This window comes from Periplaneta americana, chromosome 16 (assembly GCF_040183065.1).
Source record: "Periplaneta americana isolate PAMFEO1 chromosome 16, P.americana_PAMFEO1_priV1, whole genome shotgun sequence".
NCBI classification, from domain to species: Eukaryota; Metazoa; Arthropoda; class Insecta; order Blattodea; family Blattidae; genus Periplaneta; species Periplaneta americana.
The window spans coordinates 159740558-159761446 of NC_091132.1; the positions used below are offsets into that span (position 1 = coordinate 159740558).

The 20889-nt window shown below is 35.7% G+C and overlaps 1 protein-coding gene across 1 annotated transcript in view; it reads right to left on the reverse strand.

Moving 5' to 3' along the window:
* Positions 1-207: 207 nt before the first annotated feature.
* Positions 208-20889, reverse strand: part of LOC138691619 (zinc finger protein 665-like) — a 31394-nt gene continuing 10712 nt past the window's right edge. The window contains exons 2-4 of the mRNA XM_069813776.1: positions 12224-12321; positions 6801-6883; positions 208-4176 (exon numbers count right to left, since the gene is read on the reverse strand). Of these exons, the coding sequence (XP_069669877.1) occupies positions 2466-4176; positions 6801-6883; positions 12224-12316 (1887 nt within the window). The 5' untranslated portion in view covers positions 12317-12321 and the 3' untranslated portion in view covers positions 208-2465. The remainder of the gene's footprint in view (positions 4177-6800; positions 6884-12223; positions 12322-20889) is intronic.

Sequence of the window (20889 nt, forward strand, 5' to 3'; positions counted from 1 at the left end):
TCAGAAATTATGTCCAATTTTGTCTGGCAATGTAGCAACTAAATGAAGTTACCAGAAACAACAAAATCCATAGCACAGGACGTTTATAAATAGCGTCTCAACATCCGCTAAGGGCAGAAATACACATAAAAAGTTCTGCAATGGATTCCACACATATCACAGAGTAATTTAAAGAAAAACAATTTACTCGATAAGTGCATAAATACTCACAAAATGCTATGCAATGCTTTCCACATATATCACAGAGTAGGCTATTTTAAAGAAAAAAAAAATTGAAGATTTAATAATTTTTTGCCAAAAAAAAAATACCGTCGTCTTTCCTTAAATTATTAGTGGTCGAGTGTAACAGAAATAGATTTATCCCCAAGTTACATTTACTTACTGTAGGTACACTTTATGGATCATTTCATGCCAAACCAACCAGTTTCTCAATATGACTTCAGATTTCTTTTGAAACTTTCAGGAATCTTTCTCCCCAAAGGTCTAAATTAAAATATATTTTATAAAAACTGTAACTTGTTGGGTTTTTATGTAATTTATTTTTACAATCTCCTTGTAAAGATACATGTTACACATGCGTTACAACTACGTATAGATTTAAATCAATAAAAATTGTGATAATAGTACACCATATTAAAGACAGTGTAAAGATAGAGGGACAATAAATTATTTTCCAACAATTAACTGTCTGCTATTTTATGAATAATGATTTGTAGGGCACCAAGGTAACTTTCATAATAGATCAACTCGCTATGGACTGGAAAGAGCTTGGTTCAATCACGCATGATGGCGGCATTTACTGAGGTAAGAAACTCTCAGACCAACACGGAGGTATATTAAGCGTCAATTGATATTCAATACTCGGTTTTCTGTAGTGAAAGTGTAGCCAGTGTTTTACAGATACTACACAAAATCACTCTAATGCCGAGGACATGATAGAATGTAAATCCTGCTCCACGCAACAGTTCAGCGTTATTGATGTGTAACTACTTCACACTACAGTCCAACAGTTATTTATATTAGTAGATCTACCGTTAAAAGTGATTCGAAATACTTCGACGCATTATTTAATTTTTACAAAGATACCAGATTTCCCTCTCACTGACAAAAAGGATCTAAAATAAAAGTTGTAAAAAGAAAAGTGCATTTATTTATTGAATTCCAGATTTACATACCTAAAATATTTCTTCTCAAAGTGATCTAGTGGTTGTGTCGATCAGTAGTCGTGAGCACTCGCTGGAATGGGTAACGGGTAAGCAGTGAATAGTAATATGCCCCGTCGTGCAGCAGGAAGAGAGAGAGAGCATACCAACCAGCAGCCACGGTTCCAACACAGTCTAGTATATACAGTCACGAAGCTCAATAGTTAGGGAATATGCATCCACAGATAGTTGCTAACCACTAGGATCGCTACTATCGCCTCATCACATACAATGAGAAACAGTACCGGCGCAGTCTATTGTTTCTAGTACCGTCATGAACTCAAGCTTAGTGACTGTATATACTAGACTCTGGTTGCACTATAATCCAGTCTCTTATCCGCGGGTAAGCACTCTACCCGAGGGTGCACTGTGCTGATGACCACTGGTGTAGATTATCATGCATTATAAAATTTACAAATACTGAAAAACAATCTTCTAACACATCGCTTCCGAATGGCATCTTGCCTGTTTCCTAACATGCATAGATAGCTATTCAAAAATTTTGATTTCTAGGAACACTTCAACGACATTACATTCAAATGTGCTCAAGTCACTGTGCATACGTACATGATTACATGGTTGAACTTTTGTTTCGACTTTACGCATTCGAGCAATAAATGCTAGATGGATATTTAACATTAATTAACATATATACGTAGTAAAGATGATGTTCAAAACGGCGCATCATGTAGGCACAAAATATTCATGCATCTTAATTGAACGAGCTGTTTAAACTTGATTCATTTAAAATTCTTCCCAGATTGCATGCATACGCCCATGGAAAATTGAATAGTCAAGATGCAGCTATATGATAAGAACTGCATGTACTGTTTGCCACAACATTTGCATTTGAATAGTTCCCCGTACTTCTGGGCAAATGGGATTTATCCAGTATCCCAAAAACACTTTCTTTGTATAGATTCCGGCATGCGCGAAATTGTGCAGATAAACTGAGACGTCTCTAATCTAAGACACTATCCAAAACTACATGCACCATGTACATGCATTCCTAAGTATTCCAAATCCGTGGATCACTTCCCACAAACACAAAATATCAAAACTTCTTTCCTAGAACTGCCATATTCATTACTATTAAAATTAAGAATATACTTTCAAAAAAATATTGCACGAGAAATCCTTCTCACAACAATGTAGCAGTTCATAACTTAACACCGAGACATATAACAAAATGTCGACCTATCGCGTGGTTGTACGCGTGCAGTTTTTTTTATTACACCACATACGACAGAAGACCTCATAATCTCAATTAAATCCATTCTGGTTTACATGCTCCAAAACATGACGTTTCAAGTATGCCTTAAGTGAGAAAGACTGTTCACATAAACTGCATTTAAAAGGTTTCTTACATCTATGCTTCCTCTCATGAGCTTTTAGGCTACTTGCATGCGTAAAACACTGTCCACACGTATTACATTTGAATGGTTTCTCTCCAGTATGCTGGCGTTCATGTCTCTTCAGGTCACTCGCTTGAGTAAAACATTTTCCACAAACATTGCATTTCCATGGTTTATCACCGGTATGCCAACGTTCATGAATTCTTAGATGAGCCATCTGTTGAAAAGTCTTTTCACATACATTGCATTTGAATGGCTTCTCCCCTGTATGCCGACGGTTATGGGTATTTAGAGTACTCCAGCGCGAAAAGCAGACTCCACATACATCGCATTTGAATGGTTTGTCACCGGAATGCACGCGTTTATGGCTATATAGATTACTTGAATGCGAAAAACAAAGCCCACAGACGTCGCATTCAAATGGTTTTTCGCCAGTGTGCAGGCGTTTATGGCTATTTAATGTACCAGAGAGCGAGAAACATTTTCCACAGAAATCGCATTTGAAAGGTTTCTCGCCCGTATGCCGGCGTCTGTGGGTAGACAAAATAAAAGAACGCGAGAAACACTTTCCACATTCGTCGCATTTGAATGGTTTCTCGCCTGTGTGTTGTCGTTTGTGATTTGCTAATGAACCCGAATGCGAGAAACACTTTCCGCAGACTTCACACGTGAATGGTTTTTCACCCGTATGGCAAGTTTCATGAAGTTTTAATTGACCAGAATACAAGAAATTCTTTCCACATACATTACATTTGAATAGATTTTCGCCCGTATGGCGGCGGCTATGTTTTCTTAGGGTCCACGAGCTCGAGAAGCACATTCCACATACGTCGCATTTGAATGCTTTTTCACCTTTATGGGAGGCTTCGTGAAGTCTTAGTTGAACAGAGTACATGAAACTCATTCCACAGACAATGCATCTGAATGGCTTCTCGCCTGTATGCATACGTCTATGGCTAGTTAGAGTACTGGAGCGAGAGAAACACATTCCACAGTCGTCACATTTGAACGGTTTTTCACCCGTGTGTTGACGTTTGTGGTTTGATAGTGAACCCGAATGAGCGAAACACTTTCCACAGACATCACACTTGAATGGTTTTTCTCCAGTATGGCGGGGTTCATGAAGTCTTAATTGACGCGAGTACAAGAAACTCTTTCCACAGAAATTGCATTTGAATGGTTTCTCGGCCGAATGCCTGCGTCTATGGCCAATTAGAGTACTCGAACAAGAGAAAGACATTCCACAGACGCCGCATTCGAACGGCTTCTCGTCTGTATGAATACGTGAATGCCTTTTTAAAGCAGCCAATGCTGAGAAACTTTTACTACATACTTCACATTTGAATGGGTTTACCCCTGAGTGCAGACATGTATGACATTTTAGACTTCGCTCTTCAGAAAAACACTTCCCACAGACACCGCATTTTATGGGATCCTTGCCTGCGTGCTTCAAGGCATGCCTTTTTAGATTATTAGAATTCGAGAAACACTTTTTACAAATATCGCATTTAAATCGATTTCTATCGCTATGTTCTTGCAAGATATTTTCTGATGAAACAGAATGGTGTGCAATACCTTCGTAGTTTGATGTTACGGTAGTATCATGGATGTCTGCAACACTGATACAAAAATATACCATTAGTTTATAAACAGTCACAATAAGACATTCACATTCAAAAATAAACTGCAGTAGGAAATATATTTTAACACTAATGGCCGTGTGCACCATTCTCGATCATCTAGCCCGTTTATCAGCAATCACGGAAACATGGTTAATTCTTGACAATGATCAAGTTACAGATGCGGTGCACCGACATTTTACCTCAATCAACTCAGTAATTATCGCTTCATGTTTGTTTGTCGGACTGTTTCAAACATCCTCGCAGTTTTCGAATAACAAGTTTCAATAATCATGGAAGAAAAAAAAAAAAAAAAAAAGAGCACCGAACTTCTCACAGTTCGAAGTGGTAATTCTTTTAGAACTCTATACGCCTATACACACTCAAGCTTTGTAGGTACTTACATACACAAATAACTCATTAATGACAAAAATTTAAATATGTAGAACAAAAGAGCAAATTGGACGCATATTTCAGACAGTGATATAGTACTATGAAAAACAAATGTTCATAGACTACGAGATTGAAATAAAATGCCAGAATTACAACTGTAAAGAGGTACAAAGCTTTATAGAGGCTTTCCATTAAATATTATCACTTGCAAAGGAATTAAATGATCACGCAGTGGGAAATAAATAAATAACAATAGTTCGTATCTGACTTGTTTCACAAATATAGCAATTGTATGAAGGCAATATAGCAATCTGTATGAATAACAACTACAGAGACTACGAATTACTGAAACTGATCTGGCTGTATTTGGAAATTTAAAATTAGACCATCATCAGCAACAAAACTGAGATATATCATTTAGAGTGCCACTTATATTTTTACATCATTGGTGTCTGTGCTCTGCTACAGGAAAGATTTCTGCCACAGTATGACAATTCGCAGATATTGGGGGAAGAAAAAATGAATTTTAAAAATACTATTGTGATGAATAGACAGATATACCTCTATTCACTCTAATCCACCAGAAATTAATCCAAGAAATATGTCTATTCATTCTAACTAACCAGAAATTAGTCAAAATTCATATGACCCTTCACTTCACACTATGAATAATGTTCAACAAATATCAACTGGCTACTAAGAAGGAAATTATGTAAATAGAAAGAGAATAATAACACTATAATACGACTGGAAGAATAGTGAAACATTTTATTATTATATTTTATTAGTAGGGACCGGATTTTTTTATGTAATTACATATTATATTCCTTTCAACCTAACCATATATAAATAACAAATCTTTGCGAATCTTGTGATTACCATTAATATATTAAAATTTGATACAACATAGTTTCACATATTTACCCCACATTACATATTATGGCCTGGTATTACATAAATCTACATATTTAGAGGTTTTATTCATGTTTACTTCTCTGAAAGAAAAAAGAAAATTCTGCCTACACAGAATTAAAAAGCCTTTTTATCTACCGAAGAAACGATATATTTCGGGACGAAACGTAACGTCCTTAGTTCCAGAAAGTAATACAGCCACTCACCCCATACTGTAAATATGAGTGAACAAAAGACAACCTTCATCATACAACTACCTTGTATTGTAAAAATCACTCAGAAAGTAGCGTTGCCTTCATGCTGTGAATGGGACGAGGACGACATGATTTGTCTCTAACTATAATTGTTCTTCACAAGTCTTAACAAGCCATTCCCATGTAATTTGCAACCTTACCCATCCTCTTCCTAATCGTTCCAGGGAAAACCAGTGTCAAGTCTGACATGAGCCTTTCAGGTTATTACTTGATCTCTTGATTTTAAATTTAGTAGACCTATACGGAAATGGGATTTTCGAGCAATTCGAAAGTATGGTTCTCGGCTGGAGACAGGAATGTCAATTTTCAAACAACAGTTTGTAAATGCCTATAGTTTGAGGTTTTAGTAGATACTTATTTCTTATAGGAAGCAGCTAAAATGCATGTGTCCCACATCTCCTCTTATTTTCTCCTAATTCAGTAAACCGAAACAGTGCTTGCAGTTCTGTTGTCATTCAAATCACTCAGTTCTCTAGTTTTAGTAGTTACAATACCTATAAAATGCAAGTGAGTTTATCTACTGCTTTTAACTAAGTAAAATGGCCACGTATCTTCAACCCTAACGACAGAAAGAAAATCACGGATTGCGATGGATGAAGCATTCACTACAGATGGAAAAATAGTAATGTGTCAAGTGTGCGGTAAAAAAAGTCGGGTGCTCTATGAAATCACAACTGGAGAGTCTTACCTATCCTATACCTGCCAGATATTGATATTAAATATTTTCATGATTTTACATGTTTTGGTACATATTCGGCTTATTTTTCTTACATAAATATGTACATATTTCACACCTTGATATTACATTAAAATTCGGTCCCTATTTATTAGTAATGGAAAAATTTATTTCGTTATGACATGGTATATTCGTGGATACATAAATTAACACACATCTATGCAACTTTACACAGCATATCACCACATCATCATTTCCAATCTTCAGCCTTGTTGATCTTGTGTGCCTTCTATACATAATTTTTATCTCATATTACCTTCATAATTTAATATTATATATGATAATATCAATTAAGGAATAAAAGAAAAGACTATGCACACAAAACTTACCCATCTGACAAAATCTCATTATCTTCTGCCGTAACATTGAGTTTCAACTCGCTTTTTACTAAGTCCAAGTCACAAAAATCTTCCTAAAATAAAGAAAAATAAATCAGAATGGTGGAGCAAGTTCACACAAACAGTGCACTGAACTTTTATGACAGAGGTATGTACCCAAATCCTACTGAGTTGGACATGAAAATTTAATAGCAGGAAACATTCCTTCGTGCTGTTATTTAATGGGGTTCATCTGCTAACAATACTTAAGACTGGAAGAGCTATTAAATGAAAGAAATGTAAGTATTTCTATACCCAGTAATCGATTTACTGAAATTTATTTCAATACCACTATGTGTAAGGAATATATTGAATGGCCACAAAATGTAATATTCATTTCAATCATTCTTTCCATGAAAATTCTTTACTCATTTAGATGGGATGTTTGATAGTTAATCAGTACCAATTTTATAAACTGGTAGCTATAGGAAGTTTTAAGTACTTAAATTGATTCTTGCGCATCTTATGGTAAAATGTTAATAGTAATTAATGAATCCCGAATTTTTATCTATGATCCCTGCTTGTAAAAATTATGAATAGGAAAACATTTTGTGCATGCATTTGCTAAGCCAAAAATTACACATTTTTACGTAATATGAGTTACGACTTCTCTCTATACAGGATTAATGAGGTGTAGTAATTAAAGCCCTGAGAATGATAAGTGGATAAAAACCAAGGCAGTGATTTTGAGAAAATCGAGAAAAACTGTTTCAATCATTTTCTTTCATCATTCAGTAAATGTTTTAATAGTCACTGAAATATGTCGGATATTTTTAACACTTTATACCACTAAAGTAAACATCAATTGAATCTCCAATGAATTATTAATAAAAAATGACATTGGAGTTATCCAGTTCTCACTCTCAATCAAAATTATGAATTATTTTCAATAAAAAAATGACAAAAAGTGTGAATTTAAAACACTATCTATCTTAATAGCTTTACTTAGAATGTGTTTTAGCTGAAACAAAATAATGATTTCCTGTCATTATAGTAAAAATTAACCAATTCCCTTTATATTATGTTTAACAAATATAAGCAATAAATGTATCCAGTTCTAACACTCAAAGAGAGAACTCAAATTATTTCGAAACAACATGTGTATATACAGTAGTTACGTAAAAATCATAGAAGTCTGCAAAAAACGCACTTTCGTTATTTCCAAGAAAGGCATCTTATGTGTACCTAATAAGACTGGCAAAGCTTGGATGGGATTAATTCCAGAGTGGAAAAGGCAAGCAAATCCACTCCCCCTCACAACTCGCCGCACCCCACGAGTTGATACAAATTAATTCCATTTGAGCTTTGCCAGTCTAATCAAATACACACAAGATGGCTTTCTTGGAAATTAATTAATTTTTTACTTATTGGCAATGGCGAATCGTCTAGATTTCCAGCTAAATCCAAATTAATCTCATCTACATGCACTCCTTTCTTCAGAGCAACAAAAGTATCAGACACGACAAGGTGTGTCATGCTAAGAGTGAGAACAGGTTATGTCTGCGTAAAGACAAAGTTTTTGGTCCTATAGAATTATCTGTTATCAAGGATAAATCTGGCCTTTGTCCACTTCTCTTTCTCAACAAATGCGAATATATAAAAAACGATAACATTCAGAGCTGTCTAGTTGTCTTTGTATGAGGTATTTGACTGCCATTTCACACCAATAAATGGAGTAAGGGATATAGTTGTGTTTTGCATTAAAATCTCAATTTCACAAGAAATGGTCTTTATGCACTTATCATTCCCAGGTCTTCAATTTAAGTACTTATGGGGATCATCAGTGTGGTTTTAGGCGTAATAGATCAACTAATGACCGGATATTTTGTATTCGACAGATAATGGAGAAAAAATGGGAGTATAAGGGTACAGAGCATCAGTTATTCATAGATTTCAAAAAGGCGTATGACTCGGTTAAGAGAGAAGTTTTATATGATATTCTTACTGAATTTGGTATTCCCAAGAAACTAGTTCGATTAAGTAAAATGTGTCTCAGTGAAACGTACAGCAGAGTCTGTATAGGTCAGTTTCTGTCAGATGCGTTTCCAATTCACTGTGAGCTAAAGCAAGGAGATGCACTATCACCTTTACTTTTTAACTTTGCTCTAGAGTATGCCATTAGGAAAGTCCAGGATAACAGACAGCGTTTGGAATTGAATGGGTTACATCAGCTGCTTGTCTAAGCGGATGACGTGAATACGTTAGGAGAAAATCCACAAACGATTAGGGAAAATACGGGAATTTTACTTGAAGCAAGTAAAGAGATAGGTTGGGAAGTAAATCCCAAAAAGACAAAGTATATGATTATGTCTCGTGACGAGAATATTGTACAAAATGAAAATATAAAAATTGGAAACTTATCTTTTGAAGAAGTGGGGAAGTTCAAATACCTTGGAGCAACAGAAACAAATATAAATGATACTCGGGAGGAAATTAAACACAGAACAAATATGGGAAATGCCTGTTATTATTCGGTTGAGAAGCTTTTATCATCCAGTCTGCTGTCAAAAAATCTGAAAGTTAGAATTTATAAAACAGTTATACTACTGGTTGTTCTTTATGGTTGTGAAACTTGAACTCTCACTTTGAGAGAGGAACATAGGTTAAGGGTGTTTGAGAATAAGGTGCTTAGGAAAATATTTGGGGCTAAGATGAAGTTAGAGAAGAATGGAGAAAGTTACACAACACAGAACTGCACGCATCGTATTCTTCACCTGACATAATTAGGAACATTAAATCTTGACATATGAGATGGGCAGAGCATGTAGCACGTATGGGCGAATCCAAAAATGCATAAAGAGTGTTACTTGGAAGGCCGGAGGGAAAAAGACCTTTAGGGAGGCCAAGACATAGATGGGAAAATAATATTGAAATGGATTTGAGGAAGGTGGGATATGATGATAGAGAACAGATTAATCTTGCTCCGGATAGGGACCAATGGCGGGCTTATTTGAGGGCGGCAATGAACCTCCGCGTTCCTTAAAAGCCAGTAAGTAAATAAGTAAATATACAATTCAGTATAATTAAGTATGATATTGACTTTTTCCAGCTGATTTAACTTATAGTAATAAATTATGTTTTATTAAACGACGCTTGCAACTGTCTAGGTTATATCAGCATTGCTGGTTCGCCGAATTTTGTCCCGCAGGAATTGTCGTACATGCCAGAAAATCTACTGACATGAGCCTGTCGCATTTAAGCACACTTAAGTGCCATCGACCTGGGCCGGGATGGAACCCACAATTTGGGGAACAGATGGTAAGCACTCTACCGACTGCGCCACTGAAGCCGACTTCACTTATTGTATATTCATATTTTATGTCTTAATATCACCCATAGCTAAAAAAGTAACATCTTTGAATACAGTGGCGTGTGCTTAAATGCGACAGGCTCATGTCAGTAGATTTACTTGCAGGTAAAAGAACTCCGGCACATTCGGCAACGCTGATATAACCTTACGAGCGTCGTTAAATAAAACATAACATTTAACATTTTGAACGATTCACTAAAATGCGAGCTCCTCAGCAACCAAATTTTCTTAACATTCAATGAACAGTACGTAATGGCTCATTACAGATAAAAAAGTGTAATCAATGAATTAAATTGAATCAGAACATCTTTCTACGAAACCACAGTCTACTATATTGCAAATCGTGTACAGTATTAGAAAACAGTTTTGTTGCGTCTCTTGGTAGTGGAAATGTTGAGAATTTGACCGCGATTTACATGAGTATGTTTATATGTGCGCTGTCTCCATATACTTCAAGCCAAGCAGCTAGCTATAAGTGTTTAGTCACGCTGTTTACGTCATAGCTCTTCGGTGGAGCAGTCAGTAGCGAGCTGGTTTGCCATCCCGGGACCCTAGTTCGATTCTTGGTGAGAACTCTCTTTTATTAACGTAACTAATTTTTATACATGTTACCTTTCTTAATTTATTATTATGATTATTATTATTATTTTTATTATTATTTTCACCATAATTATAGCTTTGTAATTATTGCATTCCTGATAACAGTGGTGACCTCATTTGAGGGAGTAGCTATGATATTTTATATACAATAACTGCAATTTAGGTATATATAATATTCTTGAAACCTGTGATCCAGAATGAAAAAAATTAAAGATTTATGAATTTACTGTGCTGTGAAGTATAGTTGCAGAGCTGAAAGGAAGTAGAAACTTCATAGCAAATATGCTGTGCTAAATAACTATTTTCAAGGCGGATGTTCAATGTGTGCGTAAATTTAATTCTAATAAATTAAAGTTAATATACCAATTAAGTTTTGTTATGTTTGAATGCACATTATGTATTAATTTACTAATATTTCTTAGGTATGTAATATAATAACCACATTCATATGTTAAAATAAAAACTCAGTTTTATGTTACTTATTTGACTAATTTCAGCTTTGCCTCAGCCGTTTTTATGATATTCTAACCTGTGATCAGTTTCTTCTAAAATTTTGAGAACCACGATTTTCGTGACGCGGGATCTTTCGTGAATTTTTGTGTCGTTCAAAATTTCAAAATGATGGTTTCTTAAATGGTTAACATCATCTCCATCTGACTCTTAATTTTCGAGCAGTTCCAGATATTCTGCGTCGAAACGTTCCGCCATTTTATATTGCAACTAATACACCATTAAAAATTTAAAGACGGAAATTTCTATCACTAAATTTAAGGATAGCTTTACTGGTTCGTGAGGCTAAAGATGCTTGGTGAGGTTTAAAAATAATTTGATTAAACAGTAAATAAATTAATGAATCATTAAAATCTTAGTGAAGCTTGGTGAAACCGGCCTTCAGTCTGTTGAATATAATTTTATGCTCGACCATGCCGAAATGTAGTAATTATACACCTGGTAGCAGCCCTTTAATGGACCTCATTAAAATACACCTATTCATGAAAGTTCAGGTGTTCCACCAATCAGAAAATACGATTGTAGCAATATGAAAGCGCAAGTATCGATTATTCTCGGATATGCAATCGAAAGACAACTAGCGCGAGATTAGACAATATTAAACTCTCGAAAAAAACAACACACAAATTAACATCAATTCACCGTCATCTTCCAGCCTTTCAGAAAGCACATTCCCGCAAATTCATTTCACCAATTGCCGGAAAAAATCAATATGGTCGAGCATAAAAAGTCGTATGAAACTTGACTATAATGGTAATTAAGACGCTCGTATGAAAATTGCTCGTTGCGCTCGTTTCATAAACATACAGTACTCGCGTCTTAATTACTACCATTATAGGCTCGTTGCATAATGTACTATTATGGATACTATACACTTTTTGTCACAATGCAACTATGTATTATGTAAATGACAAATGTCACAAAACACATAATAGTGACTTTTAATATAGCCTACCTCAAATATAGGTTTCTTCTCCTCTTCATCTGTGTCATAATTTGTTTCTAGAGCCAGTGGGTCGATCTCGAGTTCCGTCTTAATCACGTCCATTGTAACTGGAAGAATTAATTATTTTTTTATTTTTTATTGTTGTTTAAATTTAAATATACAGAATACAGAATTACAACACTAGAAATAGAAATAAAATAATACAATCAATATACAAAAGAAGATACAGTAATATTAACAAAATATGAGGACGAATGAGCAGTGAAAGTGTTCGGTCGCAGTTCAGATATTTTATTAATAGGCCTGTAAGAGAATATACAAAATGAAATAAAATAGGAACTAAAATTGAAATTACAGCTACTGTGAAATTATATAATATAATATTGTGGCGTCCATCTGGAGTATTCTGGTCGCATCGGGGAGTTTCGCGCGCATCTGGCAGGGTGGAGGGCGCGGGGAAGCGAAACTCTGGCTTCGGTAGACGCTGTGGCGCGGCGCGGAGCAAGGGGAAAGAGCTGCGGTCCCGACGCAGGGCAGAGAGAGCGTAAGTAAGGAAGCTCTTGGAAGTAGATTGTTGTGAAGGCCCAGAGGCTTCACGATGCAGAACATTCTAGACGATGGTGGGAAATAAATAACACCGTGAGTTGCAGTCAGTCAGCTGCGAGAGAGAGCTAGTTAGTCTACAGTCAGCGGAGCCGTAGCCAGAGGATCTGAGTTCAAGATGCAGTGAACTTGAGTGAGTCCGCAACTGTGGCAGTATCCAGGCGAGTGCAACGTACCCGGAGGTCTTAGGTTCGACGTGCAAGGAACCGCAACTGAGAGCGGGGTTCGAAGTGCAGGGAACCGCGTCTGGAAGGTTTGGGTTCGAAGTGCAGTGAACTGTATCTGGAAGTCTTGAATTTGAAGTGCAGTGAACTGTATCTCGAAGGCTTGGGTTCGACGTACAGTGAACTTAAGTGAGTGAGCTACAAGAACTAGCCAAGGCGAACGAACTGTGAACTGAGAACTGACAATTTAGTTTTGTACATAGTGCTTTGTGAACATTAGATGAAATTAGGAGTGCATTGTTGTTCTTCTCAATAATACACGTGAATTGTCATTGTCGTTCGGTGGAGTGCAATAACGACTATTGTGTTGCTGTGTTGAGTTCATGAGTGTGTGCTTAAAGTTAGAAATAAAAGTCACATTGTTAAATATAAAAGTTACAATATATTAATGTAAGACGAATATAGAAAAGTAAAATAGGAACTAAAATTAAAATTACAGCTCCAGTGAAATTAAATAATATAATATATTAATATAAGAGGAATATAGAAAATAAAATAAAACAGGAACTAAAATTAAAATTACAGCTGGAATAAAATTATATGGTATAAAATTAACATAAAGAATAATAATATCGTACGTGAATAAAGTAGGATAATTTAAGAAAAAATATGTACTCCAAAAAAATAGGCTGTTTAATTCATACACATGGGCTATAAATGTATTTAATCAAATTGAAGAAATCAACAAGTTTCTAATTTTCTTGTTATATGTTAGTGGGTTACATGTTAGAAGTTCTGGGTGTAAATTAACTAAAGAATTATACAACCGAGGGCCAAAATTAATGCTATGCTTTAGACCGGCAGACGTGAAACATTTAGGTTCTACTGATGTTGAATTATTATTTCGTCTTGTGTCATGACTCATGATTATGTGCCTCTAATATAAACTTATTACGATTTCTATGATAAAATTTTAAGAGAGTATATTTACAAACTTGTTCAAAATCAAATACATTAAATTAGAATAAAAATTTAGTTGGATAATCAAAACGTTTCTTCAAATAAATTTTAATTATTCGTTTTTTTTTTGGCAAATTTAACGGACTAAGATTAATTTTTGCACTTCCACCACAGTCTAGTATATACAGTCGCGAAGCTCAATACGTAGTAAATATGCATACATTAGACAGTTGCTCACCACTAGGATCGCTAATATCGCCTCATTACAGGCAATGCAAAATAGTACCGTCACAGTCTATTGTTTCTAGCACCCTCAAAACTCAAGCTTCGTGACTGTATATAGTAGACTGTGCTTCCACCCTAAACAATAGTACCATATTGAATGATAGACTGAAAAATGGAGAAATAAACATTTAGTAGAACTCTAATGGGTAAATAGCATCGAGGATTAACGAATTCATAAATTGTTTTACATTTATAACTTTTGGGGACCTAAATAATTTTCACTGTATATTATTAGTCTATATTCATCGCTAATTTTTTTATTTTGAACACTGGCAGCTGTTAACGAAAAAGGAACTAAGGTTGATTTAAATATATATAAAGATAGGAAGTTGGACATTCGTTTGCAGAACGTCAGCTGTTCGGAAAACGTAGTATCTCGTTGTTACAAATTATGAGCTTGTGCAGCGATGGCGTAATATGTTAAAATCCATCTAATAAAGTATGTTTACGCGGAACATATGTGCCGCTGCATGGGAAATCACTTGAATAAATTCAAGGAAAAAATTGTTCCGGGGCCGAGTATCGATCCCGTGAGCTTTGGTTTAGCGCACCAACGCTCCTCCGACTGAGCTACTTAGGAACTTCACCAGACACCATTCCAATTTTTATCTTTTTATCCATATAACTCGAGTGGGCTGAAAAGACGCCAGAAATTCACATCGAGTGCAATTTCAAGTCATACTGAGTTTGTGAGCACTCGCTGTAGATCACTGGTGTCTTGTCAGCCCACTCGAGTAATGTGGATATAAAAAGGGAAAAATTAGGACGATGTCGGGTGCAGTTCCTGTGTAGCCAGTCGGTAGAGCGTTAGTGCGCTACGCCAAAGGTCCCGGGATCGATACCTGCCCCAGAACAATTTTTCCCTTGAATTTCTATACCTGAAAGCTAGATTTGCGAGATATCGCTTCTTCATTACTGGATGCATTGTGACACAATCCAATGAAGCAAAAAAATATATATATCCTCATCTGCTGTAGGTTTTCTGAAAAATCCCGAATTGGAAAATAGGTTTGCATATTCGGATTTCTCGTCTTGCAGGTACTGGCACATTAGTAGTTGGATGCTGTCCAATGGTTTTGAGTAAAACTGTGTCTTCCGATTATACACGAATTTGTATTTTTTTTAATGGGGTAAAGTATCGGTATAGCAGTAAGAGGGGTCAAAAACAAAAGCATTCAACAAATTAGGGAACCACTGCTCGCGAAATTCTAGAATACAGGTAAGCACTCTCTTCTAGGTTTAGTAACCATGCCGTGACAAGACTCCAGCCAAAGGAAAGTAAAAACATGTCAATATCAGTAAATATGGCTATGCAATATATTCTGACTAAACTAGCGATAGTTCCCCTTATACACGTTGCATATATGAATCTGTGACACGTTAGATTTGGTTAGCTTAGGCTTTTATTATTTTTATATACAGTCATCTCCATATTCACAAAAGTATTTCCGTGAAATGATTGTTTCATAAACTTATCTGTACAGTTGACCTTGATTTCTCGCAACATCATGGCACGGTTTTTAGTTACTTACCGATATTCTAGAGTCATTTCTCAATGCTCTAGACATTACCTCATCTACTCCTAACATGATTATTTGAGCATATCGAAAAAAAAAAAAACATTCCGCAAAATGTAAGGTGTACAAAGTTGCCTTGTAGTCTTCACTTCACTATAAGCAGTAAAAGTTTAGGTCTCTGATTAAAATTTCCACCAAGCCGAAGAGGTCAGAAGATTAGAGTATAAAGTGAAAAAAAAATTATTATATTTTTTTTATTTTCATAATTTTTCAGTGTACGGTCAAGTCGCTTCTTTTTTACAATTGTTAGTTTCTGATAAGCTATTAAAAAGAAAAACTTCAGTTATCATTCGGTATGTCTTTTTTAGTTGGTTATTTAACGACGCTGTACCAACTACGAGCTTATTTAGCGTCGATGAGATTGGTGTGAGCGAGATGGTATTTGGCGAGATGAGGCTGAGGAAGGCCATAGATTACCTGGCATTCACCTTACTGTTGGGGAAAACCTAACAAAAAAACCCAACCAGGTAATCAGCCCAAGCGGGGATCGAACCCGCGCCCGAGCGCAACTTCAGACTGGCAGGCAAGCGCCTTAACCGACTGAGCCATGCCGGTGGCTTTTCGGTATTTGTGTTTGGGTATAATACAAGTCATAATACAGTAAAATGATCAATTTGTCTTAAATTTAATTTTCTAACATATTGTCGACATTAACGGTTTATGTCGATATTTGCCCTTAGTATTACCACTAGATATGAAGCACTGAAGATATCACGTTGACCACTTAAGATTTATATGACTCTGTACTTAAACATGTGCCAAAATTGAGATAATGAGGAAGCTTGTAAGATTCATATTTCCACTGTTACGTTCTAGAATATGAAATAATAGCATTAATGGGTTAATGAAAGTGTTGTCAAGATATTCTGTAGTAGAAACGAAATGGCTCTTCATGTACAAAAGTAAGCTCACATTGACAAAGGTTTTAATAGGAGTCTTTTCTGCAGGTATTTATATTTTTAATATAAAATAGGCAAACTAACAGGCTCTACAGATTAGAATCAAATTAAAATAATGGTTTCAGTGACTGATATTTATTCACTATATAGACCTACACTGCTTCTGCGTAAGTTATTTTTCGTCTACTACAATTCAATTTTCTTAGAATGTCACTTTTCACAACAACAATAATAATAATAATAATAATAATAATAATAATAAAAACATGAAGAATATTGAGGGCTAGACGCAAGGGGGAGCTGGGGTTTAAACCTCCCATTGAACTTAAAAAATTTAAATATTTAGATTTTAATACCTTTTTTTTTTTGTCCATAATCACTTTTCATTCTCTAATTTTTCACCGTCAGAGTAACAAAATCTATATCGACATAAATGCATAGTCCTCTTACGTCTCCTTCAATATAATCCCTGTGTTTCGGCTGCGGCACGTTCGAATTATAACTATATTTTTATTATAGGAGACCTATCACCTAGTACCAAAAATGTAACAAAATGAAGCCGATAAAATATGAAATTAATTTGTTGTTATTAAAAGTTGGATGGCTGTAAAAAAATTACGTTTCAAAGATTTTATAAAAATATTCTTGAATATGTTCTATTAGAACTTAGTATAATAATAATAATAATAATAATAATAATAATAATAATAATAATAATAGTATACAAAATTTAAAATACCGATCATTTAAATTGTAACAATTTTTATAATGACCCTTCATAAAATTCTGCATACGCCACTGGATGTATTGAACCAGAGTCTTCTTCAGTTACAAGCCGGAGCCATACGTCGGCAACACTATAATTTACTGTCAAAAACGTGTGTTGGTACTAATGCCGATTTTCAGTGTAAATTAATATTACAATATAAGTGTGTGTCGATGGGATTATGTTCGAGGTCGTACCAAACGTTAATTGTTGATTTATTATAAACGAAGTGCGTGTTGGCAATAAAAACAAGAAAATAAATGAAAATATGGCTGCGGTCTTTAGCAATTTTTACGGTTATGACAAAGTGATTGACAATTCTTCTAAATATTAAATATTGTATAAACTACAATTTTATAGTGTTACTTGTGGTTTGTGGTGTATCAGAAATCTAGCCAAATTGTTGGGTCTCGTCTGCTATATCAATAAAGTTACGCCGTTTATTTTCAAGTTCATTGTAAACAGCTGCTTTGTGATTCCATAAATGTTGCAGTTTTGTTGAAGATTCGGAATGCCTGCTATACGTCAGAACTACCTATCATTTGTAGATGCATACCCTCACTTTGTTGGTTTTCAAGGTTTCTTTATTAATATCATTTCTTTTGTAATATATTAGTTATAAACATGTTACTTTTCACTTCGTATTTACAGGACTTAAAGTTCACTGAGTTTACGCAAATTGGCACATACTTAATGGATAATGATATGTTTTGTTACGCATTATGTTGAAGGTATTTTCATTCATTTTTTTCATAGATACTTGACCTTGGGCTATTTAAAATTATATTTTAAAAGATGTATAACAAATAATTTAGGATAAGAGTATTGTTATGATGACTGATGTGAATCAAACTAAAACTGGCTTCCTGGGCATCTGAAATATTTATAGAAAAGCACGACAGATAATCACATGAAATTAAAATGTACCTATATGATATGCTAGACCTTTCACGTCAGAGGTGAAACATAAAGCAACAAAACACTGTCAATTTACTAGCAACATAATGGCCAATTGGTTGGAATAGTGTATTGCGAAAGTACGTCGTTATTTTATTTATTTTTTTCTACAAGTAACATTTCTTTAAGTATTTATTTATTTTCCCTTGTACCATCAATTAAGAACACGTATGATTTTATTTATTTATTTATTTATTTATTTATTTATTTATTTATTCCCGAAAAGACTAAGTATATGATTATGCCTCGTGACCAGAATATTGTACGAAATGGAACTATAAAAATTGGAGATTTATCTTTCGAAGAGGTGGAAAAATTCAAATAACTTGGAGCAACAGTAACAAACATAAATGACACTCGGGAGGAAATTAACCGCAGAATAAATATGAGAAATGCCTGTTATTATTCGGTGGAGAAGTTTTGTCATCTAGTCTTCTGTCAAAAAATCTGGAAGTTAGACTTTATAAAACAGTTATATTACAGGTTGTTCTGTATGGTTGTGAAACTTGGACTCTCACTTTGAGAGAGGAACAGAGATTAAGGGTGTTTGAGAATAAGTTTCTTAGGAAAATATTTGGGGCTAAGAGGGATGAAGTTACAGGATAATATATTGAAGAAAGTTACACAACGCAGAGCTGCACACATTGTATTATTCACCTGACATAATTAGGAACATAAAATCGAGATGTTTTGAGATGGGCAGGACATGTAGCACGTATGGGCGAATCCAGAAATGCATATAGAGTGTTAGTTGGGAGGCCGGAGGGAAAAAGACCTTTGGGGAGGCCGAGACTTAGGCGGGAAGATACTATTAAAATGGATCTGAGGGAGGTGGGATATGATGATAGAGACTGGATTAATCTTGCTCAGGATAGGGAACAATGGTGGTCTTATGTGAGGGCGGCAATGAACCTCCGGGTTCCTTAAAAGCCAGTAAGTAAGTAAGTAAGTAAGTAAGTATTTATTTATTTTTTAAAGTTATAAGAGGTTGTGTGCAAATACACGGTATTCTGAAACTCAAATAAAATACCATTTCGGATTCCGTAATAAATTATGTACAGTTACCCTGAAAAAGAATGAGACGATTCTTGGTCGTCGGAAGTTAAAGTTCTACAGCGCGGTTCACTCGATATCGACGTAGGGATACATAACATGACAGATAGTACAAGAATTGTTACAAGGACCACAACAAGGACAAGGACCAGAATAAGGATCACGAAGAAGACTGCCATTTAAGGCCAGGATTTCACAACATAGCTCGAGTCCCAAAATATCATTGCTTCACTGTACCGAATGGCAAATGCCTGCTAAGGGATCTACATTCTGGACTGCTGCTATCACTGTCTTGTCTCGGTAGCTCATGTAGTAGCGTGCCGGTTCCATTGTATAACCGAAACGTCTCGTGTTCGATCCCAGGTAAAACTTTTTTTTTATTGAGGTGTAATTAATTTGTTCAGAGTTCCTCGACTGTCTAATTTGTCGAAAAATATGGAATAATTTATGCCCAATTTCTGGGTCTTACAAGTGGGCTGAACCTCGTCAAAAAAAATAAATCTTACTTGGAAGTTAAAAGTATTCTTCCTCAAACAAAAATCATAAGAAACAAAAAGAGACCTGTTAACTTAAAATCTTGTCCACATGCCATCAGCTTCTATTACAGCTCTAAGTCGATCCGGCATGGATGTCACGAGATTGTGGAATAAGTTCTGATCCCCGGCGAGATCTTCCCAGGTGTCAACTTGATCCCACAATTCGTCTCGATTTCGAGGGCGTCGGTGGGCATAGGTGGCTATCCTTCTCTTTTTCAATTCTGCCCACAAATTTTCGATGACATTCAAATCAGGTGACTTCGGAGGCCAATTAATGATTTCGATCTCGGGTCTCCTTTGAAACCATCTTTGAATGCTTGCAGCATAGTGCACGGGATGGTTATCCTGTTGGAACAGCAATGTTCCTTCGGGAAAACGTTCTCGGGCGGAGGGAAGGAATATATTTTCCAGAATGTGCTCGTAAGTTTCCGCATTAAACCGGCCATCGATGCGTTCTATAACGCCAGGTCCATCGTAAGACATCCACCCCCAACACGATATGCTAAAGCGCCCCGATCTTTCACGTCGGTGCACATAGCGCTGATCATGTCGGAGACCATCCTCACGATAGACACGGACAGGACCTTCGTAATCACTCGAGATGGTTGTTTCGTCGGAGAAAATTACATTTCTCCAATCGAAATCCACTCGATTGGTAGCGAAGGCAAGACGGTCGACAGCTTGTGCTTCCCCCAATATTTCCATTTGCGCAGCCCTCCGGCTCCTAATACCGCGGTTCCTCAACCTGCTGATCACAGTCTGTGAAGAGCCGGGAAAGTTAGATGCTGCTCTTATTTCGTTAGCAGTCAGAAAGGGGTCCTGTCGAACTGTCTCGAATAAAAGAGCATCCTCTTCCAATGAAGAAATCCGCGGAC